The 26,664-nt window shown below is 36.4% G+C and overlaps 1 protein-coding gene across 3 annotated transcripts in view; it reads right to left on the bottom strand.

Moving 5' to 3' along the window:
- The window catches only part of LOC131063948 (tetratricopeptide repeat protein SKI3), a 167,273-nt gene extending 148,345 nt beyond the window's left edge, over positions 1–18,928 (bottom strand). For all 3 annotated transcript variants that reach the window (XR_009111186.2, XM_057997943.2, XM_057997941.2), the window contains exon 1: positions 18,424–18,928. Coding sequence is in view for 2 of the 3 variants with exons in the window: in XM_057997943.2 (XP_057853926.2) it covers positions 18,424–18,666 (243 nt within the window). In the remaining variant the exon portion in view is untranslated. The remainder of the gene's footprint in view (positions 1–18,423) is intronic.
- Positions 18,929–26,664: the final 7,736 nt, after the last annotated feature.

Raw genomic sequence — 26,664 nt, 5'->3', positions numbered from 1 at the left:
CTAGATGCTAAGATATAGTCAAAATATACCGTTATCAACATTATACAAGATTTCTCTTCAGGGAGTTTTGCATATATCAAGTTACTGACTATTCACCTATCTTTTTGCCTCAGGAGCAAAAAACTGCTAACAGCTCTGGTCTCACAAGTAAGATTTTATGATTATGAATGAAAGCAAACTGTCTTAACACACAAATTACAACACCTTCCTGCTGGCTAATGCAGGGAGCAATAATTCAATGCAAACAAGATTGAAACAAATTCAACATAGGATAACAAGCAATTCTGTAAACTCAAAAGCTAAGCCATATACAAAGCTAGTACTTAGATGAACAAACAACCTTAATGCAAACTTACGCAACTCTTCAATTTCAACTCAATTAATGAAAGCATAACTACAATAATGCAATCACAATAGTAACAAATCAATAAAAATTTCTGCAGCATAATCATGGGGATGATTATCATTAAGGGTCGATGTTCTCAAAGCACTTATTTATAAGATTACAAGATGCCCAATTCTTGGGCCTTAGATCAATATTTTATCCCAAAAATCATTGTTTAAAGCTCAAACACTTAAAGCCACTGCAAAGCAAGAAAGAAAAATTATTTTAGAGAAAACTAGTATTACAAAAAAAAAATAACAACCAAAGCAAACTAAAAAGTAGCCTTCAACTCTACTCGAAAATAAAACTTTTGGAAACGACAACTGCCAAAAAATTAAAATAACTAGTCAATGCACAAAAGTCCACTATGATTTTGATGTGGCTCCTTATTTTCAAACATGGTGGGTTCTCTAACAAATCCCAAAACCCTAATCATCATGGATCCATCTTGCCAACAACTTCACCAATCCAACATCGATGTACCCTTAGAGCAATGATATGTCAAAGTTCCAAACCCTCAAATCTGAAATCCCAATTGTTTGTTCCAATCAACAAACTAAAAAAAAATATTGCCTAAGGTTTCATCACCACTGCAAATGGTGACTAAATCCTTAGCATGGGTATGATCAAACCATAGGCACAAAACTTAAAGAAACCATCCATAGACATACAAGAAATTGTCCTTAAAAACCTGCAAAGAATGATACTTAAAGAGTTATTGTTCAATCTTCCTTTAAAATGCTAGAAACTAACACTTGTCAACACTAGGGTCTCATTTTCAAAACTGAAAGCTAATAGCTATGACAAATCTCACAAACACTAACCCTGTCAAACCATCAAGAATGCTACCTTTGTTTCATCTTTCTTGATAATTATTAAAATATGATGTCATAACAACGATAACTCCAACATTTGTGATCATAATTCAAATATTGGCAAGTAATCACCTAACTCATGAGTACTCATCGAAAATTCCCATCAACGAGTGTTAGATTTAGCTATGAAGCTATTCAAGATCAAAATGACTCAAGGAAAGCGAGACTGAATCCAGAGATGAAGAAAAATCAACACTCCCTTAGCACTGAACTAGCATTCATAATCAACTAAACTAGTGAACTTAGCACAGGGAGAGGTGAGGGCTGTTTATATAACAAAATATAGGCATATAAAACCAAGAGAAATAATAACTCCCAATCGCCCAAAATAGGAGGGAGTTTTACATACTTGGTAAATGCCAAATACATCGTAATGCCAACTCAAGTAAAGACAAACAAATGGTTATGGAAGGTGGCAAATCAATCCAAAAAAGGGTGTGACATTCAACTACCCAAAGGTGGGTGTGAATGACACATGTAATTGAAGGATTATGCCACGTGTCCTCATCCTAACCATTAAAATATAACCTAAGCAAGCTTAATAAAGTGTGTACGAAAAATAAATATTCCCTAACATAAGGAAAATAAAAATCTACACTAACACCCCCCCTTAAGTGTAGCTTAGGTGGGTGAAAAGACACAAAGATGGGTCCAATGACAAGGCCATGTTTGGTACCCATGTACAAAACAATCTCTCACAAACAGAGTAAAGGAGAAAACCCGATGGGACAAAACTCCTCCCAAAAGAGAGAAGAGAAAACAAGTTTCCGAACACAAGAAATAATCCCATGCAAGGAAGAAGTCCACTCTGAAAGACCATGTAGCCTTCCCTGAAGTAGCCAACTGTACCAATGATTGATGCTCGAAACTGGATGTAGATGATGGGATCTATTATGTACTTGATTTGTATGTGGCTTTTACTTCAAGTTCTTTTGTTTCTTGTTAGATTGTCCTAACTCTTTTCGTCCCTTAGGCTGAATAGCCAACAAGGCCTAATTCTTTGATGGCTTGATGAGACCCATAGAAAGAAGCTTTTGTTGTTCATGTATCAACATCTCAAAAAATGATGCAAATGAAGGCTTAACATAAGTTGATCCCATAGTTAGTCTGTGAGTGTGAAAGCTAGAAACAAAAGATGCATATTCAAGACTAAGTTTATCAAGTACATTATAGACTAATTGAATGTCCTTTTTCTCAATGCCACATTCTTTGAATTGTGCTCTCAAATCATTCACTTTAGTTATAAATCCTCAATGTTGTCAAAGTTTTTTGGATCAAGGCTCATCAAATCATTGTCAATTTGATAGCCTTTAACTTCATTTGTTGTACTATACAATGTTTTTCCTTTTCTATCTTTAGTTCATGATTGTTTCGTTTAGAAACATCGTCTTTGTAAATCTATATAAGGAGATTTTGTCTCCATTGTTTAATATAACATTGATTTACCATAATAGTTTTGTCTCCATTGTTTAATATAACATTGATTTACCATAATAGTTTTTCACTTTTTCCAAGGTTCATGTGAAGTTTTACATACTTCAATTCGAAACATAAGATCAAGGGAAACCAAACTACGAAGACATCCAAGAGCTTTTGTTTGTTTAAGCATCCATTTTAGCTTATCCTTAACTTCTATAGGTTCATCTAATTTTTCTTCAACACACGGAGTATATCCAAGTTTCAATAAGGCATTCCATGCATGTTGATGCCAAGTTGCATAATTATATGGTGTTAGTAACGGAACCTTAGAATGATCCACGTATGGGAAAAGAAGAGCACAACAAAACTGATCAGTAACACACACACACACCAAGACAGACCCCCCTTTTCACTCAATCAAGAATCCCCTAACAAAAAATGATTGTGGCACTTTATAAATCAATGCATTTACAATGTTGGAGTTGTTTTCCAAAGTTTTACAATGTCCAAATATGGACTCAAATACTGAAAGTACAAAAATAGCTCAAAATGAAAACCTCAAACTAGCACCAACGTGTAGTGCTCGAAAAAACATTCACTTTCAAAAAAAGAAGCACCTCGATCAAAGGTCGTACGTGAAATTTATAACAGTTTGAAGTTCAAAAAATGAGGTATATCCTTCAGATCTGATGAAAAAACTAAATTTCTGAAAAATTGGGATCACTTGAGCAAAATCTGATCACTCCACTACGAAGAGTGCAAAATTCTACCCCAAATCAAAAAAAATTGCTCCAAAAAATGCCTCTGTTTGATCGAGAATGGGCACTCTGAAGTTCAGGTGCAAAATAGAAAATCTCAAACAGTGAGGGGTCTTGGTTTGCAAAAAACAACTCCACCAAATTTGGTAAACTTTTGGTAAAACTAGTAAAACCGCCAACTTTAGAGAAACTGACAGTTGAATTTGCAAAACCACCAAAATAGGGTAACTAGTAGATAATTTTAATCCATCACCAAATATAGAAAACCTGCCAAATTTGGGAGGCTCTGTTAAAAAAATACAAGGCACAAAGGCTGAGCAGATGAGTCGCAAGTATGGAAGCAGCAATATTTGAAGGTAACAATTTTGATGACAACTTTTTTTTAATTTGTTTGGAAAGTTTTAGACAATAAAAAATTGTTTTTATTGCCACGAGGATGGCAGCGGGAATGGAGGCCAAAGCCTCTCCCGAACCGCAAAGGAGAGGCACCAATACGAGGGTGGCAATAGAGGCCCCAACGTACTATGTACCCTATGGGTACACCCTAATAACGCCAAGAACAGGGGCTGACATGGTTGCAGGTACCTGTCAAGTATCTTTGTACCTAGTTTCCCTTTTTTTTAATTATATTTTTTGAATTTTACAATAAAAACTTTTATAATATAATATTATAAAGTTTTTAAAAAAACAATTAATTTCTTTTGTATATATTCAATTAAAAAAACCTGCAATTTTTTTTTATTAATAATATTTTTGTACGCAAGAAAAAATATTTTTTTATTTTTTATTTTTTTTAAATCTGTACCATACTATACAAGTGGGGGCTCGCCTACTAAAAAAATTTGGCCTCAAATTTCTTTTTCTGAAATCGACAAATTGATAATCGACTTCTATGGTTTTTGGGCCTTCTAGATGCGATGGTGCAATCTGTTTGGCCTCAAAATGTCTCGAACAATCAGCTACCCCCTGGATCTGGCTTTGAAACCTCTAGCTCACACCTTCACCAATTTCACCTCTGGTGTCCAATTTGGATGAAACAAAAGGCGATTCTAACTTTCTCGACTACTCTAAACTCAATCGTGAGATCAGATTTCCCCCAAGAAGCTCCCAAAATACATGCACTGAAGAGCAAGACATAGGAACCTGTTGTGACGTTTTCACACATCGCCCCATTGCAAATGGAGACCCCCTACTTTTTAGGCCCTTCCGATCTTTTGGCTTTGTTCTTTTGGGTCTTTTCGCCACAGTCTCGTTAGTCTCTCCGCTTTGCAAGTGTTTGGGGGTCATATTGATTAAGTCTGCTTTTCGTTTGAGCAAATTTAGGGTTTCTGCCTTTTGTCCTAGATTTTAGGGGTTTGTGTAGGGTTTTGGAAAAACTGAACATACGACTGGAATCAAGACCCTTCAAGGAACCTCCCAGTAAAATTTGAGCTAAAACGGAGAAACTTTCTATTTTTAGAAAGTTCCTATTTTTTAGGGATTTTACTGAGTCCCGGAATGTCATCATTTTGCCAAAAATCAAACTTACTATTTTTAGTAATTTCTATTTTTAGTAAGTTTCTATTTATAGTAATTCATTCTTGTATACTGTCAAGGGGTCTAACGCTGACACTAAAAAGGTTTCTATTTTTGGAAAGTTTGTTCTAATAGGACCATTTGGGCAAGGTGACAAAGATCAGGGATTTGCAACTATTTCTAATTCCGGAAAGTCAAAAAGCAGACAGAGAAGGCCAGAAGATGGTTGAGTGTTGGAAGCCCACTCCTGAAATGGAAAGCTCGAGAAAATCATCCCAAATTCTTACATGGCGCCAAAATCAAGGAGGCATGGAGGATTCACAAATTCATTGAATCCTCCACCAGTGCAAAATTCCGCCCACGATGAAGGACAGGCACCAAAATCAAGGAGGCATGGAGGATTCACAAATTTCATTGAATCCTCCACCAATGCAAAATTCCGCCCAAGATGAAGGACAGGCGCCAAAATCAAGGAGGCATGGAGGATTCACAAATTCATTGAATCCTCCACCAATGCAAAATTCTGCCCTACTCTCCAGCTGGGCGCCAAAATCAAGAAGTCATGGAGAATTCACAAAATTGATGAAATTCCCTCTCCAGTGAAACGCCTAGGATTGAAAATTCAGAAAATCTTCTAAGGTATGGAAAGTCAAAAGGGTCGAGGAGGAATCGAAAGTAAAAATCCCCTGGGGCAAATTTTTGAAATTTCTATTTTTAGACACCGAATCTTGTCAGAATGTGGAAAATTTTATAGCTTCGGAATCGTGGTGAATTTCTGTATCCACTGAAACTGGCTCCTAAATTTTAGGGGGATCCCTAAAAAATAGGATATTTGAAAACTGGTCGAAAAGCTCCCTGCAAACATGATGAATTCAAAGAGCACAAAAATTCCTTCCTCAGGGAAGAATTGCGCTCAAGAAGAAGAAATTCCAAGAAAGTGAAAAAAATGACTAAGTGATGGAAATTCCTTCCTTCACAACAGAATTCTTGGAAAAGGTAAAAATTTGGCTAAGGCATGAAGAATTTCCTTCCTCAAGGGTAAAGAACAAATTTCTTTCCAATGGAGAATTCCTTCACAACATGAATTCCACGCCAAGATGAATTGAAGATTAAAAAAACAATTTCTAAGGCAAGGAAGAAATCAAGGATGAATTGAACAAGAAATTTCCCCCCCAAGGAAAAATTTGAAAAATCCATTCTCAGGCATCAAGAATCATCCGAATTTGAAAATGATGGTAGACTTGGAGTCGTGATGGAATTTTCTCTCCTGGAACCTAGAACCCTAATTTGAAAATTTTCCTAAAAAATAGGAAATGTGCAAAATTGATGAAAGATCTTCTCCAAGGCAAGGAAAATTCTTCCCAAATAAAGTTTTCTCTCTCCAAGGGTTTCTCGCCAAGTGGCAGCCCAATCAACGCATGAAGAATTAATGGAGCATCTTTTGCATGTAGCCGTCACATTTAAGGCATTATGGCAGATTTATTTTTTTGCATGCAGCCGTCGCGTTGAGGAGATGATGGTGCATTTATGGCATCATGGGGAGATTTTGCATGGAGGCATATTTATTGCATTTATGATTTATTGGGCAAGCTTGATGGATGATGGTGCATTCAATGCACAATGGATGCCATTTTTGGTAGGATTGGAATTAATTGTATATGGGCATAATGGGCATTTATTGTTGAATCCCACCTTGTTACATCATGTGTGGAGAATCTTTTGGGCAAACCCTAATTAGGGTTTTGCATGTAATCATGGCCTGAGGCCTATATAAAGGGGTGACCCCCCTCATTTGTAACAGGAGGGAGATTTGTATGAAATTGTTGCGATAAGTTTTTGAAATAATAACAGTGAAACATTGTTCTCTGATGGTGTCCACTTAAGTTATTTTTTTCAAAACATGCATGCTTTCACCTTCCTCACTTAGAGTAGAAGTAGTATAGTGCTTTAATTTCAATGGAGAATGTAATGATGTTTGATCAACTTCCATGGTTCATACTTTTTGCATCTTGCTGACTGTAAGTTGCAATGTAAAGTTAGCCTAAACCCCCTAAATTTGTGCTAAGTTCAATTGTGGATGGTCGTTTGGATTGCGACATTTTTGGGTATTCAAATGTACTTTCTCGATTTGAAAATCCTCTAGCATCCCCAAAAGATTGCACCGGTTCTTGCAGAGTTGTAGTTGATCTTGGCGAAGCAAAGCTTGGTTTATTTGGAATTTGTCCACCAGAGCACTATTCATTGTTATCACTACCCTTAGGAGTAGATTTAGATCCTTCTAAACCCTTTCCCTTTTACTTTCAGTTCATTTTAGTCCATTCAAAGCAGCAACATCGCATAATTGCCATATCTGATGATGGAGTTTCAGCCACAACAAAGAAGTGAAAGAATGATGCAAACATAAGGCCCCTTGGATTACCAGCAATCACATCAACCAACTGAGTCACGTCTGTAGCATAAAGGAACCTTGGATCGATTGTTTGAACTTCTTGCAATCTTAGCATGCAATTGCACTTTAAGCAAGAGAGAGTGAAGTGACCGTTAGGCAACTTTATTCTGTGTTCGACGGTGTCATAAAAAACACGTCAACAGAACCCCCTAGAATCTACATTTCTATCAAGCATTTTTTATTCTCAATGACATCATCGTATGCAAGAGAAGAGCATACTTTGCTTTCCAGAACAAATGACTCTAGATTCCTACCAAGCTACCAACCCACAACTCACAACTAGCTCTGATACCATGTTAGATTTAGTTGTGAAGCCAATCAAGATCAAAATGACTAAAGGAAAGCAAGATTGAATCCAAAGATGAAGAAAACTCAGCACTCCCTTAGCACTGAACTAGCACTCATAATCAAGTAAACTAGTGAACATAGCATAGGGAAAGGTGAAGGTTGTTTATATAACAAAATATGCCCATATAAAACCAAAAGGAATAATAACTCCCAATTGCCCAAAATAGGAAGGAGTTTTACCTACTTGGTAAATGCCAAATACATGGTTATGCCAACTCAAGTAAAGACAAACAAATTGTTATGGGAGGTGGCAAATAAATCCAACGAGGGTCTAACATTCAACTTCCCAAAGGTGGGTGTGAATGACATGTGATTGAAGGAATAAGCCACGTGTCCTCATCCTAACCATTGTAATATAATCTAAACAAGCTTAATAATATGTGTAGGAAAAATAAATATTCCCTAACATAAGGAAAATAAAAACCTACACTAACAACAGATAATCGCAAGAATAACTTGTTGATGAGCTTTTACTAAATATTACAATGATTAATTGTCAAAAATCATGATAAATAGGTAAAAATTGCCTAACTTGCACCTAAAGGAAAACGCGCCCAACATTTGATTTCAAAAGAAAGCACTATTTTTTTTTGCACCTTGTTTTTTGGCAAATGGAACCCTTCTTAACAAACACCCCTATAAACATGATTTCACACAATTTTACACTTATATTGAAATAGTTTTGTGGGTTGTTTTCGATTAGGGCACACTTTAAATATGATTAGGCCTCCATTACCTATTTTTGCAAGTTGCTGACTTAGGATTATTCCACTTCCATTTTCACAAATAGTTGATTTTTCACTTCTCTTTCATTTGTTCTCTTTTCCCATGCCTTGGCAGATTTTTCCTTTACACTTTCTATCTTTTCCCATGCAATTGTGTGACATTTTGGAGAAGTTGCAAATTTTTAGAGGTAGCTACCACCTTCCTCTCCCAAGAGAGGTGGCATATTCCTCTTTTCATAGCTACTATGCAAAGGTAAGAAAGCTTTTTCTTTTCAAAGTTTTAATTCAATATGCTACCTTTCACCTCAAAACAAAAGTTTGGAAACAACTACCACCTTAAATTACCAAATGAGATAGTGTGTCTCCTCTTTTCACAACTCCTATGCAAAATTGGCATAGTTAACTACTATACTCAACTACGTTTGTCCTTGCCATTTACAACTTATCTCTCCTATTCCTAATTGTGTCCTCACTTGCACACTTATTATCACCATCTTGTTTGTAATCTTTAGCAATGGTAGGGCTTCATTGGACTACCTTTTACAAATCTATGGTAGGGTGTCAATTTTTTTAGATTTCATAGTTAATTTGCCTATGTTACACAAAGATGTGCCCCCAAGCTTTTCCAACCATCCCCATACCCAAGATGTTTCAAGGATGCGTGAGTGGATCATAAACATTCATGAATTATCTCCTATCCCTGCCATCTCACCAAAAATGCTATATGCCATCCAAGGTCGGCCAAGGAGAGCCATCTATCCCTAGGAAAACACAATTTAAAATTATAACTAACAAAAAACTCAAAAAGGAACGTACAATGAGGTCAGTAGCAGACGTGCTTGATTGCAAGCATGAAGATGCATTTCATATCTTTGCTCTCCCCTCCCAACCCCATCCAATTGAAGGTCCGCATGCATACCAAAACCAATGGCATATTAAGCCTAGGGGGAAGGCACCAAAACATCAAAAGAAAGAAGGAACTGATTTCTTTTGTTTTTCTTTCTACAGTTCATCTGGCCTGTCATGGAGAATCATCGAAAGGGGCAGTTGCTTTGCAATTCCAGTAAATGAGCATGTTCCATTATATTCCATTTGTATATATTAGCATATTGCTTATAATGTTGCAACAGCAACAATAGGTTAGGTTCCTTTTCAATAAACACAGTGTTCGGTGGCATCAACATAGTGACAGTGTTCAGCAGTGGTAGACAGTTTGAAGTTGTGTTAGTAAGTTTGTTGCAGTGGTTTCAGCTTCCGAGTTGCATGACAGAGTTTGGGTCAATGTTGAGTATAGAGGATATGTTTTTAATGGATGTGGATTGAGTTCAAGATGGTATTTTCAATGTTGACTGCGAAATCAATTTGGGCCAGCAATGTGTTTGTGTTCAATAGTTCTTTTTTTCAGCATGATTTAGTCATTTCATAGTTACTCTGACTTCGTTGCCCAACGAATGAAGACAAGGGAACTGGAGTTTGACATTCGTGGACACACTTCCCCTAAGAGCTACCAATAAATGGTGTGCACTTTACTACACTCCATTCAAAACTTTTGCAATCCTATTGCAAGGGATACAGTTTAGGATTTGATAAATCATAGGCAGCCAATCACATATGGTGGCAAACCAAGCAAAGAATATATTGCATAAAGTATACAAAAGTTATAAATGGAGTTGCCACCAAACTATAAGTCTAACCACACAATAGACCAATGATAAACCATGATCACAAAATCTACAAACTACATATTCCCTGTTCCAGATCTCTGCATCTTCACAGTTGAAGTCAGAGTAAAGGATTATCCTGTTTCATAAATTGGACAACCTATTCAACATACAAGGACTAACACAAACAAAGTTGGCATGCTACAATCATTATAGTGTTGAATGTATGTTAAGTCATAGATCGCAGGAAATGTTATATTCACAATGCAAAAATATATATCAATTATGCCTTGCACATACAACTCAGAATAATCCCATCTGTTAGTATCCCAGCTAGGGTCAAACTAGAAAATAACCAGTTATCTTTTTACTTAACCATTCCTCAATGTTCATGAATTTGACAGCAAAGCATGCAATCTTGAAGGCTTTCAGGAAACTTCAATAATAAATTCCTCACTTGAATATCAGGCATGTCTCTCTTAACACGTGCTCATATTGTAATGTCCCATTATTGGGGTTGACCAAATCTTGTATAATGCACAGGTCAGCTGTTTGCCTTATATCAACCTGATCTACTGTTTATACCCAGATACCTATTAGTGTATGAGAAATTCTTTTCATTCTCCTGTATGTAGGTTAGATATATTAGAATTTCTGATTCTGCAGTGTACCCCCAAATGATTTGTTCTTTCATTTTATATCTTTACATTTGAGGGAGACACCACTGTTCATGGCATGCCTCTTGACCTTCCATTAAACTTAATTTACTTGGGATTATATTACATTATTTTTATTTTTATTTTTATTTTTATTTTAATCTTATTATTATTATTTATTATTAAATCCTATTTCAAAAAGGGGACATTACAGTCCACCCTGCCCAAGATTGCTTGTCCTCAAGCAATGTCAGTTTCTTGAATTGAATCATGAAGATCCCCTGTAATGAACCTTTGCTGTACCTGCCTCGCCTTCCTGATAATTAGGGCCTGATCTATCCAATGAAGGTTGGATTTAGGGCCAAAAAAGGATTTACAGTTTCCTGCAACATTTAGATATTTCATTTTTATATGTCAGCAGTAATATTAAATCAGTGGCATAATTATTGCAGCACAAAATACATAGACGACCCATTCTAGATTTTGAGGACTTTCCAGGTTGGCTGGGCTACCCATCCAGACCCATCCCGTCTCTTAGGGCTAATAGGGCCACCTGAGGATGGGCCCAGCATACCCCTAGCTTGCACTCATTATCTTGAATGTACTTACAAACAAAGGATATCGGGAAGATAATAAATGCCTACAGAAAACATCGATTCATGACTATATTACTTCGTTAACATTTATCCATTATATATAAATTGGTAGGGATTAATTCATTATATTTGTGCCTAGTTGCAGAAACATGACTATCATTAATTAGTATTCCTTTTCTTTACTTACCAGTTGTGTCTGAGAATGAATGAATTATTTTTTATTCTTCTGTCTGTCACTAAAGTGTATTTTAATGCAGCATGCTAAACCTGATATTGCAAGTTACCTATCTGGCATGAAAATTAAGTTCATTTTACCCTTTTGTACATTACAGATGTGCTTAGTTCATTTGGCAAGACATTTTTAGGCATGGAACCGATTTAGCAATTAATCTGGGCCACTAGTTAAATTATATTCATTACTGTTATATGAGGAATGAAAGCAGATTTAATACAACTTGCACAAAGACATACTTCATCATTTCGACATTTAAGCGGATTGGCCTGGGGACATACCAGCCTGCTGGCGATGGGGAGGGATGCTTACTAAGCGCTGGTTCTTCATCGCTGGGAAGAACCAGTGACTAGCCCTTTCACATCGTCTGCTGACTGATGCATTCCCAAGGCAGTCCTCATGGTTGTCTAGGCATCATAAATTATGAAAACTGAAATAAATATTATTACTAAGTAACGAAATTACCTGTTGGACGCTTCTCCTTGCCCTTCTTTCCTTGTCACCTCCTCTCCCGTGTTTCCTTGGGGTGCGGGTTTATACCTCTTTGAAACCACGCGATTCCCCTTGAAACATGGCATCTATTCTGGAGGTGGCTTGGGAATGGACGCGTCCTTTCATCACTCCCACTAGTTAAGATAAAACATATTTTAAGCGGTAAAAATAATTTATGTATTGAAAATATATATATTTATGTACATGTATGTTTAATGTTTCTAATCATTGTCTATTGTCTACACGGGAATATGACATCCCCAAACCTATCCTTGGAGATTTACTAATTTTGTTGACCCGACGTTTGCACACTATCCTAGATACCTCTCTGCATTAAGCAAGGGCGATCTTAACATATATTAGATGAGGATTAGAAGCGTGACAGACGTCTATGACCTCAAATGCAATTCATATCTTTTTGGTTTACTCTAGATATTCTCATATCTAAAACATGTCAGGTATGAACCAAACATGGAGCATACACATACAAACATTAAGTATACACATGAATATATGCAGACATGGAGCATACACATAAAAACACGTAGTATACACATGAATATGCGCAGACATGGAGTATACACACAAATACATTTTGAACAAGAAAGTGGGCCTAACCCCATCTTTCTTCTCATAATCCATATTGAGGCAGAAAGTGGACCTAACCCCATCTTGCTGCTCATAATCTATTTTGAGCCAGAAAGTGGGCCTAACCCCATCCTTCTGCCCATAATCCATTTTCAGCCAGAAAGTGGGCCTAACCCCATCCTTCTGCTCATAATCTATTTTGAGCCAGAAAGTGGGCCTAACCTCATCCTTCAGCTCCCATATGCTCATTGTTGTCTCATAAATTTGCTTCAATATGCTTCAAACATTTGCTTGATATGTCCCATAGATCTGATTTGTTATAGGTCTGATCCCAGTTTGCCTTTGCTGCTCACACATACATGAAATGCCTTTTCGCTATCATATTCATTTGCCTTCATAACTGTATTCTTTATAGACCCATGCATTTCATGCACCTCCCCCCTTAAAAGACCTATGAGATCTTTTCATAGGTCACTTTGTTGACTGCAATTTGATAAAGACCTCTCATAGTGCTGCCTCATTCACTGTCATGAAGCTCACCCTTAGCATTTGTCACTGTGTCATCACCTTCTTGATCACTGCCATCAAGACCTTGTGTGATCATCATGAATGGTCCTTAGCAATATCTATGTTCACTTATCCTACCGCTGACTTTTTAACTGTCATATTGTCATTCTTTGCTTTTAACTGTCTTTGAAACTCTACTACCTACCTCTAAGAACTCAGCCATTGACTGTCATACATTGTCTTTTGTCCTTACTTGTTCATCTTGTCTCTTACTCTCTAGAAGACCCTAACTGTCCTCTGTTCTTTCTATAGGACTGTCAACTCTTGAAGACTGTCTCCTTTGCAAAAGTGGCTATTAAACACTCTCATAAAAGATGCAAACCCTTAACATAATGTTGACTGTTCATTTCTTATACAACACCTCTCATGTAGCATTTTTAACTGTGAATCCAAGCATGCCTTGTAATTCTTTGACTGTGACTGTCATGTTTACTGATCACATGATGTCCTTTATACTTTAGAGGATAAACACATGTGATGAAGATTAATGGAACAAACACCTTCATAAGACATCATTCAAATCTTCTGTAATCTCCACTCACGCTCGCAGGAACAGTGCTATGACACCAATTGTAATGTCCCATAATTGGGGTTGACCAATTCTTGTATAATGCACAGGTCAGTTGTTTGCCTTATATCAACCTGGTCTACTGTTTATACCCAGATACCCATTAGTGTGTGAGAAATTCTTTTCCTTCTCCTATATGTAGATTAGATATATTAGAATTTCTGATTCTGCTGTGTAATGAATATATATGTATAACTATATCTAAATCCGCTCCCCCCCCCCCCCACCTCCACCCCCTGTTCTTCCCTTTTATATCTTTACATTTGAGGGAAACACCACTCTTCATGGCATGCCTCTTGACCTTCCAGTAAACTTATCTAACTTGCGATTATATTATATTGTATTATATTATTGTTATTTTTATTTATATTTTAATCTTATTATTATTATTTATGTTAAATCCTATTTCAGAAAGGGGGCATTACACATATATATGTGTGTGTGTATAAAACACAAATTAGGCATGTCTTTCTTAACTTTTTCTCATATGTGTGTGTGTGTAACACACCAGTGAGGCATGTCTTTCTTAACTCGTGCTCATATACATATAAGGAACATCATAATTCCTATTCAGTTACCCATGCTCTCAGAGGTTATATAATGTCTGATCAATGTTATCATATAAATATTTAAAATTTTCCTTATATTCTAAAATTTTCCTGGCTTTTTTAATAGCGTTCCTTCCATCCCCTAAAAAATGACCTTAAAAACAATCTGTCCTGGAAATGTATGCCGCCATCCCCTATTGTTCCCGTCCCAAAAACTTGGAGAAGCATAGGCTGAAAGAGCTAATTAAAAATCCTACAAAGAGCCGGCTTCTCAATCCTAAAGGTTGTCTTGCAAATTGTGTCCTACATTTGTACGCTTCCCGTGCTTGATGTTCACAAGAGCATTGGTTTGCAATTAGTGCAAATCTGAATAACAACACTTCCCGTTATTGAGCCTCCCAACAACAGATTAGAAAAGATTATGTTTACTCCCTAGTGTTTATGAAGTAGAAAACACAAGGTACATAATTTGAACAATAAATTTTTAAAATGCAAATAAATGATCTTATGAGCTTCCTCAAGGGAGTTTCAAACACCAAATCAAAATCTATATTGGTCATGACCTAAAAGCTAACCTCTCGCTTTCTAAATCAACAATTAAAAAATAAAGAAGAAACCATGGTTGGAGTAATCTACAATCACAAGAACACATCACAAGATCTAGAGTTTCAAAATATCTTTGATGCCATTGGAATTGTTAGTAATGTGAAAACAACCAACGAGAGAACCAAGCCCTTGATTCCAGCTAAAACAGTTCGCAACAACAAAATACAACTATAATGTCTCGTGCTCGATCTAGGGCAAAAAAAATTATCAAATTTGAAAATATGCAGACAAGAACCATACAAACCCTAAATTATACTAATCCTTATATAGCAAACCTTGTGACTCATTATTAAGCTTCTAATTTCATTATTTAACCCTAATCTATTATTCCTAAATTGAACAAAAAAAAGTTCCTCTTTACATTCACGAAATAGCAATATACCCACAATAGCAAACTATATTTTAAGCAAGTATAAGATGCCTTACAAAGTATTGCCCTCACAGCACATGACAAGCAAAAACAAGGTCATTAGAATACTAGCAAACACACAATTGCCACACCACAACAACCAATTGAGATAACAATATTTTGCAAAGAACCCAAATTACAAATCAATATTATATTAAACAGGATTGCAAATTACCATAAAAATCAGGATATAGCGGCCACAATAAACCAAAACATAGGTGTTTACATCCACAACAATTGTAAAAGTTGTACAAAGTCCATATCAATGATTTTGGCTGCCATTAAAGCTCGAACATGACCTCTATGTAAGATCACTCCTCTATACAAAGGGGTTGATACACAAGAATGATTTCTCATACCCATTAATTGTTATTCCCCTTCACATCAAGCTAGCAATGGCATCCTCCCGTGCAGAAACAAACTTGTAAGGTGTAGATGAGGATCCCCTACAACCTACAATTGCCCTTATCAAGTAAGGCGAGGAGGCCCTTTGGGTTTGAAACCCTAACTACCGCAATAATGGTTGTCATTGACTCCCTAATAGCATTCCTTGTTGAACAACCACATGGTTCTGCTTCAATTGTACTAGGATGAATGTCAATGCTTAAGTGGAATCCCATGGGGAGACGCATTGTCACTATATGCATTAATGGTATTCCTAACATGCAAAGTGGTACGTGGAGAAGGATAGTGAAAAAGAGTAGAAGCGCTGAAGTTTGAACGTTGAGGTTGGCAATGAGAGATGGTTGCAAGTGGAACTCCAAAGTTTCGATAAGGAGAGGAGTGAAATAGAGGAATAGCCAAGAGGCGTAGTAGTAGGGGAGAGTCTAACACCCCAACAAGGATAAAGAGAAATGAACTAAGAAAAGAGGCATGTTGAGAAGGGCAACTCCCTGAGCTTCCATGTGCCTTCAAACTCAAGACCCTTTGAGGGCATCGATCAACACTTGGGAGACAAAGGAGGAGGACCTACATGCAAAATTAGATCAGGAAAAGCACGAAAGTCATGAAATGGGCATTTTGGTCAAATGCATCAGTTAGAAGGCAAGGGGGCATGACAGAAAGTATATCGTAAATAAAAAATTAAAAAGGAGCAAAAAAATCAATTCATGAGGACCAAAGTATTATGGTATAATATACATAGGGGAAATGCCCATGAAAGTATCTTAGAATCAAATCTTTCACCAGAATTAGGTGACCTCTTATTCCAGAAGACATGTAGAGATGTTGTATTGCAACAATAATGATGTAGAGTCAAGAATGGTCAATTTCTTTTTCTTTACTCCCAGTACAAGCTGGTCATGAAAACAAAAGTCTAGGAAAACTTTAAGAAATGTACATTTTCAGAAGTAAAGAATCGGAGGTCCCTGTTTGTAGCTGAAAAAAGGCGACATACATCCTTTACTATTATAGGTAAATTTTGAAGAAAAACAAAAAATCTACCACTATTGCACATATTTTGGTAAATCTGACAAGTTTTTTGTACATTATTTAAGAAAATTTAGCTAATAATATTTTACAAATATACTAATTGGGAAACGTTTTGTCTTCAATTTCTACATAACTAAAACTGACCCAAAAAACTGTGAACTGTGAAATATATTTATGAAAAGGTAAATTTTGAAGAAAATCACAAATATTTTGATAATCTTACAAGATTATTTATATTATTTAAGAGAAACTAACATATAATATATTCACAATTTATGAACTGACAAATAAATCTAGTTATTTTTATTGTGAAAAATAAGCAAGCTGGCAAAAAACACCCTGAGCTGTCAAACAGAATAGAAAATTAAACAATATAGAATGTAAAAGAGAAAAAATCCTATGAAACAGAGTAAAATATTGAAACAAATATTAAAAAAATGAGAAGAAATCCCTTGTCAAACTTCCACTTAAAGAGTCTTTTATACAACAATTTGGCAAATTTTTGAGTTTCAATCTTGCAGTTTGGTGTTTATATGTAGCTTGCATGCCTTACTTCTGCTGATAGGTAAAAAGTCATTAATAATTCTGTTAATAAGTGAGTTCGTTAATGTGTGCCCCATTTTGGTCTTTGGTTTGACCTCAAATTTACAAGTATTTGGTTCTGAGGTCTAGTTTCTTAGTCTAGTACCTATATGCACCTTACATGCCTCACTCCGGCCAGTTCAGTTTAAAATTTTTTTAAAAACAAATTTCTTAGCAAAGGTCCAGGTTGGTCCTTTGGTGTACACTCGAACTCACAAGTATTTGTTTCTGAGTTCTAATTTCGCAGTTTGCTGCTTATATACACCTTACATGGCTTACTGCCAATGATTCAGTTTAAAGTTCTTAAGAAATGAGTTCCTTACCAAAGGCCCAGTTTGGTCCTTTGGTATACACTCAAATTCACAATTTTTGTGTCTGAGTTCTAATTTTGCAGTCTGGTGATATATGCACCTCACATGCCTTACTTTTGTTGGTTCAATATGAAGTATTTAAAAAATGAGTTCCTTGTATTGATTAAACTTCACAAGTATTTGTGTCCGAATTCTATTTTCATAATATATTACCTATATACACCTTACATGCCTTACTCCTATTGGTATGGTATAAAGTCCTTAAATATCAGTTCCTTACCAAAAGCTACCTATTTGATCTTTGATGTAGACTGAAGCATTTGATTCTAAGTTCTAATTTCTACTTATATGCACCTTGCATGCCTTAATTCCGCCGGTGCACTATGAAGTCCTTTATAAGCGAGTTCCTTTGCCCCAATTTTACCTTTTGACATACACTGAAATTCACAAGCATTTAGACTTGAGTTTTTATTTCACTGTCAGATGCCTGTATACACCTTACATGCTTTGCTCCCGTTGGTACAGTATAAAATCCTTAAAAAATGTAATCCTTACAGAAAGTCCAGTTTAATATTTTGGCGTCTACTCTAATCACAAGTATTTATACATTTTACCCTTTTCACGCCACTTCTTCCTACAATGTCGTCGAAGCTTACAACATAGCCTGGTACAATATTTACAAGCCAAAAGAAAAATGTGTACCTGCCAAGCTCGCAGAGAATTTGGACTGAGCGCAGCAGCGCGGCGATAGGAAGTTTCCGCGTGGTCATATTGGCCGCTTGCAAAGAGGGCTTTGCCGAGCACAACAAGGGCATCATAGTTATTTTGTCCGCCGGGCTGCTTAAGAAGTTGCTTGCACAATGTGACCGCCTCCTCGTGCCTGCCCTTCGACAACTCCTCCACTGCTGACTTGAGCACGCTGCTGCTCTTCTTTGGCGCCTCCATTACTTTTATTTTCCCCACTTGCTCTGCATTTACTCGAGCTTTCTGTGAAAAAATTCCAGTGCTTCAATGGCGAGTGGCGAATGTAAGTGAAATAGCTTTTGTTTTCCGCAATGGAAGGGAGTTTGAAAAAGAAATGGAACGTGCTGTCGGAATACGGAAAGTATTGGGGCAAATGTTTACGTGTAAAGATGCAGAGATGACCGATCGTGTTCGGTATTCGGATTCGATTTGCTTCCAGCAGCTTCCTTTATGGGTTTCCCCAATTGAATAGGTTCTGTTTATAGACGTGGTTATTTTACGTAGTAAACCATATAAACTGCAAAATAAAATCTATGCAATGCGCTACCCTAATAGAGCAAATCTAGTTGACCCCATAAACTACGGACCCAAGTTTGTTAATGTAGTATTTATGATGTCACATGAAATATAAAACATAGTTCATAAAAAAAATTGGATAGAATGGAATCACATTTTGAAATTTAAGTTGGAAATAATAAGCAAGTGATTGTAAAACTATTAGAATTAGAAATGAGGGGAGGATCCTTTTTAGGAAGAAGGTTTTAAACATTCAAAAGGTTTCGATTTTCAAGAATAGGTTTTCTTCCATTTCAAGAATAGGTTCTCAACTAATAATGATATCGTATTTGTTTTCTTCTTGAGCAAGATTAGTATGCACAAGTGAAATTGTAAGTTCTGCGTGGGGAGATTTTTCATTGTCAACAAGTATAACCATGTTGAGATGTAGAGGAGTGCCCGCATGGCAAGGGAGACTAGCCATGGTATTGAGAATGGGTAAAGTCATATGAGCCATGTCTAGAGTTATGGTAGCACTCATATGGTGGTTAGGCACACCCTCATCGTGAAGTATCTCCTAGCAAGTGAAGGCAGCACACATGCAATCGTACAAGGGGCATTAGTCCAATGCTCTATGAGAATTTGCAAGTAGAAAAATTCAAGCCATTTTATTAACATAGAACTATATTTATAACATGGCATTAGAGCATATGAAAGTTGTAATATACATAGAAAATGTTTGTCCGCAACTAAATGAAAAAAATAGTAGAAATTTGATATTTCGAAATAGAGAAGGAATTTACTTTCTAAAAGAATGCTAATTTTGAGTGAATTTTGTTGGGATGTTGAGTCAATCTCCTAATAGAATCATGTGGCAAGAAAAAGTCTCTACCCTAAAGGGTTTAAAGAATTCATGAATCCATTGCCAAGTAGCTCGGGCTCTTAGGAAGAACCAAAAGAAATACTTAAGAATTTTCATATGTCCACAAAAATGATAAAGAGGATTATAAACTCCCAATAAGATAATACAAGATTTAATGGAGAGACCCCGATATAAGAGATGTTAATCAAAATTATCCAACTTGGGCTTTGTAAGAGTGGACCAAAGTATTTTAAAAATAGAAATGTTATTGAGATGGTATGTATTGAACATTCCATCTAGTATTGTGATTTAAGACATTAGGTAAGTAGGGAGAAAGTCAAGCATATTCCTTAAAGGGTTTGTAACTTCTTAAAGGAGTATATGGATACCATTTCTAATCCTTCCACCATAGTTTAGTACATTGGATTTTAACCTTATGAATCATATCAAAAGTAATTGATTTTATAATAGTACTAAAAGTTTTTAGGTCATGATTCCCAAGTGTAATGTCCCCTTTTCTAGGTGACATGAGATGAGGAGGGGTTGACCTACCATTCGAGTTCCCGTAGGTCAATGACATGGTTAGGGGACTCATTTTGAGGGTCATGGAGCTTTGCAGGGGCTCTGTGAGCCATTTCGGACCTTCAGACGACAGTTCCTATTTTTTAGGGAGAACTGGCAGTTGACTGAATGAACACCTGGGGGACTAAGGAGTAGAGCAGGATCCTTTTGAGCAGTTACAAGTGTTTGGAGAGAGGTTCCTACTTTTTAGGGCAATTCCCTACTTTTTAGGAGGCTGTGACAGTTTCCATATTTGAGGTTCCAAGAGACCATACCATGGTTTCAGTTTCAGGAAGATTGGGTGTGTTTCCTAGTTTCTAGGAGCATCCCTAGATTTTAGGGATGGGACTGCCAGTTGGCCCATCTTGTCTGGCATCAGTCACAGACAGGTGACAAAGTCAGATTCATGTTTGGTTGGTTATTTTGGGCTATTATTGGATCTGTGGAAATATTTTAATATATTTAAATATTTCCTAAGTTAGCGATTAAATAAATTAAAATAAGGCTATGTATATAGCCATTTTGGAGTAATAAGGGGTTTTTGGCTTCACTTGGTTTGATATGCCTATGTGTTATAGCTTGTTGGAAAGGTCTTGAACTTTGCTACATGATTCTCACCTCCCAGAGTCTTTTTGGATGCTTGAAGCTATTTATTCACAATAAAGTGATATTTTTCTATAGTTTGACGCCATAATTGGGAAAGTGTCACTTTAATTATAAAGCGCAAGCTTTATTATTCGTTAGGGTTTGACTTGCAAAGGGAAAGGATTTATAAGGAGATGAAAACCTAATTGATAGCATCTTTGATCATTTTGAAACTTGCGAATTTGGGAATTACTCTAGAAGAGTGATTTTGGTCTGGGACGCAAACCCCAGGTCTGAGCTTGCTGGGATGTAGCCCTCAGCGGCAGTTGATAGTGGATTTATCCAGGATTGCACAAAGATTGTCAGAGGTAGAAGACACATCTTCTTGGCCTGAAGATTCAGCGTGCATATTGGGGATTTCAACAGGGCGGCTGGTCTATTTCAGCTGGCATGTGATTTGCAGTCGCTTCCACGCCTCCTTTGCAACCACGCCTTGTTTGTATGTTGGCTTGAAGGGTTGTATTCAACTTATTTGGTCTTCCTTGTTTGTTGCCAATAATATTCCTCCATCTAGCATCAATCCAGATTGAGAACAGTTCCAAATAAATATATGGATTCTTGTTGAATGCAAAACTAGGTTATTTGCCTGGTATGATTTGCAGTATTTTTAGATTGCTTAAGTGTTCTTACATATGAACATTGTTTACTATTTTATTTCATAGTTGTTGCTATTTATCACATACTTTGCTTATAACATCAAAACCCAAAAATAAACAATCCCTTTCTGCAACTTCTGTCTATTCTATAAGATCACCGGAAAATTACAAAAATATAGTATGTTTAATTAAGAATTTACAACAGTAACAGCAAAAGGATCCATTTGGGATCTTTCACCGAGCTAGTGTCTAGCATTGGGTTTTAACCTTATGAATAATATCAAGAGGATCTAATTTCATAATGGTATTAAAAGATTATAGGTCATGATTGCCAATCTAGTATCTAGCTTTAGCTTCAAACCAAGAGACACAAGTCTTGGTGATTCTAGAAAAAAGATTTGAAATGGTACAAATTACTCATTTGTAGAATCTTAAAGCATAGGTCCAAAGAGTTTCGCCAAGGGTCAATATTTGCAAGTGATGATAGAAGACCACCAAAGGGAATGTTAGTTGATAGACCTAGTTTTAAATCCATCCCCATTCTAAATAAGCCACGAATTGGTTCCTGCATAGGTATGCCAAATCCCCTCAACAACAATAGTCACTTGAATTTGCACAAAATCTCACATGTATTAAATCCCAAAACATGAATCCCCAAGGGATACCAAAATTAATACAATGCCTAAGAATAATTTTTTAGGTTTCATAGCTTCAAAGGGCCTGAAATATCTGCTTAGCACACAAAATGAAGCCATGTTTATGAGTTTCAATTAAACGAACACCACTAGAATCATGAGGAAGACAACAAGATTTTAAAGTGACTAGTGGAATCATTTTCTTTGCTCCAATGAGGCCCAAAAAAAATCTTTCAATAGTCATTCCAACTATTTGTATTAGGTTGTAGAAGGAGCCAAACAAGAAGAGTAGTAAGCATGGGTCATAGTGACCACTTTGGAACAAATCTAAAGTTTCTTGGCAAGGGAAAGATGCTTAGTAACCTAGATAATTGTTATTATTTTCAATAACATTGTTGTTACTTGCTAGAGAATCACATAAGATGATTGAAAGGAAAATGGAATACACAAAAACCTAAACACCTCCCCATGAACGATTCATTTTAGCCGTGGGAATCAAGCCAAGGAAGTATGGACAAGAAATGTTTGTGATAACATTATCTTTTATCATTGGATGTTAGTGCTAGAGGCAAGGCAAAAAATGTTCAAAATTAACAAATATCAATTAGCATTATCTCAATCCTTTGAAAACATGAGGAAAAAATCATTGATGAAATGTCTATTAATGAGGTAGAGAGGAGAATTGGGAAGAGAGATACCTTTTATACATTAGTGGGAGATTACACTGGTGAGCAAATAATCAAATCCTCTAGTAGCTATGACATAAAGGGTTATTGCCAAAGGACAATATTAGTGAATGGAAAAGAAAATTCTAAAGGATGGAGATTGGTAGTCATTAGTAGTCATTAACCAAGGGTCGTTAACTTTACAAGAATGAAAGGTCATTCAATTCTATTTTAGGTATTAGTGAAATTGATTTTGATGAAGTTGGTTAGTTGTTATGAACGGTTGGCCCACCCCATGCCTTCCAAATAGTAATATTATTTTAAAGGGTGTAATGACTTTTGGTAAAAAACAATTTGTTGTGATTGGACAATAAGTGAAAGTAAATAGTGAATGTTCAACACCTAAACCTTGGTTATGATTTTATAGGAAATATTCAAAAGAGTAATCAATAACAATTACATATTTCTTCAAGGTTTCTCACCTTATGTATGAATTTAGCATTTCCTTTATTTATGTGAGACTAATGTGTGAATGGGGGAAGCTTCCCAATAAACCCAAAAAAGGTCAAGCATGATTGTATCTGAAGGGCCTCATAGAATTCACAAGGGAAGCCAAAATATCTCATAACTTTTCCATTGTCCATTGGAAAAATAACTTCTTAAAATTTAACTAGAGTGAGGTTTTGGTCATAAAGATCTTACAAAGAGATGGAAAGCCTTGTGAGGACCACACTCAAACATTGTTGAAAAGATTGATCAATTTTAGGTGAAGACAATTATGCATAAAAAACCTACAAATAATGATAGACAAAAGCTTGAAAAATAGCAATAAGTTTTGTAAGAACTTGCTGACCTTCTTTAATGTGCTTAATATTCTATTAAACTTGGCAAACTTTAAGGAATTGAAAAAATAAAATCTTGCAAACAATATCCCCGATTTGAGCCAATAAAGAGGTACATTAAGCTAAGCTCCACAAGTTGAATGACTATTTTCAATCTACTTTTGTTGGCAACTTAGATGAGCCTTGAATAATTGTAGAGGGCAAAGCAATGACAAAAAGGCATTAAATGGTAGTCATAGATCTCTTGAGAGTGGGTTGTATATTTAATATAGCATCATTGCATTGTTAGATCTAACCAATAATAAAGCCAAGACTAAGATCATGTTTAGTAATGCAAAGGGTGTGAGTCAAAGCAAGATAATGACTCGACAAAGACATATTTAAGTAGAACTATCCCTTGGGTGACTTGGGCCCCACCATTTGTCATTTAATGAGAAATTACATCAAAAAGTGATCAAAAATGACATCATCCAACAAGAACTCCATTGATTGATTGGCAATAAATTGAAAAGGAAAATAAAGGTGTCCAAAGGTAAAAGTTCAAAACTATGTCAAACTTTCAAGTAACAAAGTGGCTTTCAGAGATACCTGTGTGGCTTCTATTGGACTGACGGTGGCTGATTATTGGAAGGAAGGTAAATGGGTGAACCTCAATGATGTTAACCCATCTCTTACTCAATTGTAGTTGTCCTTAAACTCCATCGAGTTAGAAAATAGATTTGAAGATGAGCTAATATGGAGATTTTTATCTAATGGTAAGTTTTTGGTTGCTTTTGCGGATTATTGTGCTAATCCTCACGTTCCTTGGTGGGCAAAGGTCTGAATTAAATGTCTTACTCCTAATGTTAATATGTTTTTCTGGCTTCTTGTCCTAAACAAAATCCCGACTACAGATAACCTTTATAAGAGGGGATTCTCCATACCTAATAGATGTTACTTATGTTTGAAGGAAGTGGAATCGGTTGATCATCTCTTTTTGCACTGTTCTTATGCTATTGAAATATGGTGCCAAGTGCTTCAGAAATGGGATCTTTGTTAGATCTTCCTTGGGTTTGTTAAGGAATTTATTTATCAATGGAGATCACCTACTAGGAATAATCTTTTGAAGACTTTATGGTCCTTTGTGTTTCCTCATGTGGCATGGGGTTTATCGAAAGGGCGTAATAATAGAATTTTTAGGGAGATTTATCTTTAGCTTGAAATTGTCTTCAAGAAAGTCACCAGGGCCATTAATGAAAATATTTCTATAGTGCGTGCCAAGAGTCAAAATCGGAATGGTAATGTTAATGATTATGAGGTCAAAGTCACCAATGCTTGGAATGCTTGGGAATTTAACCATCTCTTTCAGTCAACCAAGCCTAAGCTAAATAAAAGAACCAACATTAGCTGGAAATTACCTCCCTAAGGATGGGCCAAAATCAACTTTGATGGGGTGGCCAAAGGGAACCCTAGCTCGGCTAGTTACGGGGGAGTGTTGCGAGATCACGATGACAATTTTCTTTCAGCAATGGTGCTCCCCTTTGGCATTCAAACCAACCATATTGTAGAAGCCATAGGGGCCTATCAAAGCTTAATTCTTGCTAAAAATCACAACTTTAGTTGTGTTTGGGTGGAAGGGAATTAAAAAAATATTATTAACTACCTAAGGGGTATCTCTAAACCTTCTTGGAATGTTGAAATGTGGATTAAAAAAGCTAGGGATATAATTAAAAACTTTGATAAATGCATTATATCCCATGTGTATAAACAAGCTAATGTGGCGACAGACTATCTTGCTAATAAAGGGGTCACGAGTAAGAGTCGGTTGAGCTGGACCAATGGTGACAGGTTGGACTCAGATTTTGTGATGCATTTGCTTCATTACCAAAGTCGAGGGAGTAACATTAATGATGTCGTGGGCTATAATGACTCAGAGTGAATCTGGAAAGATCAGAACCTTTCCGATTAAGGCAGGAGGCAAGAGAGAACATAACATTAAGTGTGATTTCATCCCGCACATTTTGTGGGCGAATATTGGCATTCTTTGGGCTCTATTTTTTGTTCAGCAAGCCAATTGTTTTGAGAATGACCGAGAGAATTTGAAAATGGGGGGTGCTAGAAAAAGGATTGAACCTCCTAGTTGGGGGAAGCTGAAGAAGGAACGTAAGTTGTGGGGGATTTTGGAGAAAGGGAGTTTTACCTCTTATATTGAGAGGTTGCAAGGTTGTAACAAGGATGCTACAATTTACTTTTCTAAGCATTGGAAGGATGGGACCATTGTTCTCCATGGGCGGAAAGTTTTGGTGGATGAAAGCCTCATTGCCCAAGTCATTGGGCTTTCCATGGATGGCATGAAATATTAGAGGGACAAAGCGTATACAGAGTAGGCTATGAATGATTTTCCCAAGAAGGAAGCGGAGAGAGATAAAATTGTTAAAAAGACTTCCAATTACTACTCCATCCTGGTGTTCAAGCCCTTCTGGCAGAAGGTGTTAAAGGTAATTATGGAATACCTCACTTTAGATGACCATTTTACTAGAGTGTATGGGCATCATTTTGTGATCATGAATCATTTTTGTCACAAAGTCAAGATGTCTTTCCCATTTTATCTGATGTCTGTCCTAAGAGCCAATTTTAAATACCACAAGAAGAACCCCTCTAAGTTCCCTATATTGCATGAAGGACTGCTTGTCCTTATTGACTCTATTTTCGTGCCCTTCCTGCCCCTAATGACTATATCCATACCTCTTCTAAAGAGGAATCTAGTGCGGGTGATTTGGGTGATGATGAGTCCGGGTTTGATTTTGAAGATGAGTCCCATCCCCCTTCAAAAAGATTTAAACTTGAGAAATCTATGAATACCAATCCTACGAGGGGCAAGGGTAAAAAAGGTCAAAAGAATATTGTGGTTTCTTCCTC

This window comes from Cryptomeria japonica, chromosome 11, assembly GCF_030272615.1.
Source record: "Cryptomeria japonica chromosome 11, Sugi_1.0, whole genome shotgun sequence".
NCBI classification, from domain to species: domain Eukaryota; kingdom Viridiplantae; phylum Streptophyta; class Pinopsida; order Cupressales; family Cupressaceae; genus Cryptomeria; species Cryptomeria japonica.
Note: the sequence above shows the minus strand (reverse complement) of the source record. Positions and strands in the feature narration are given on the sequence as shown.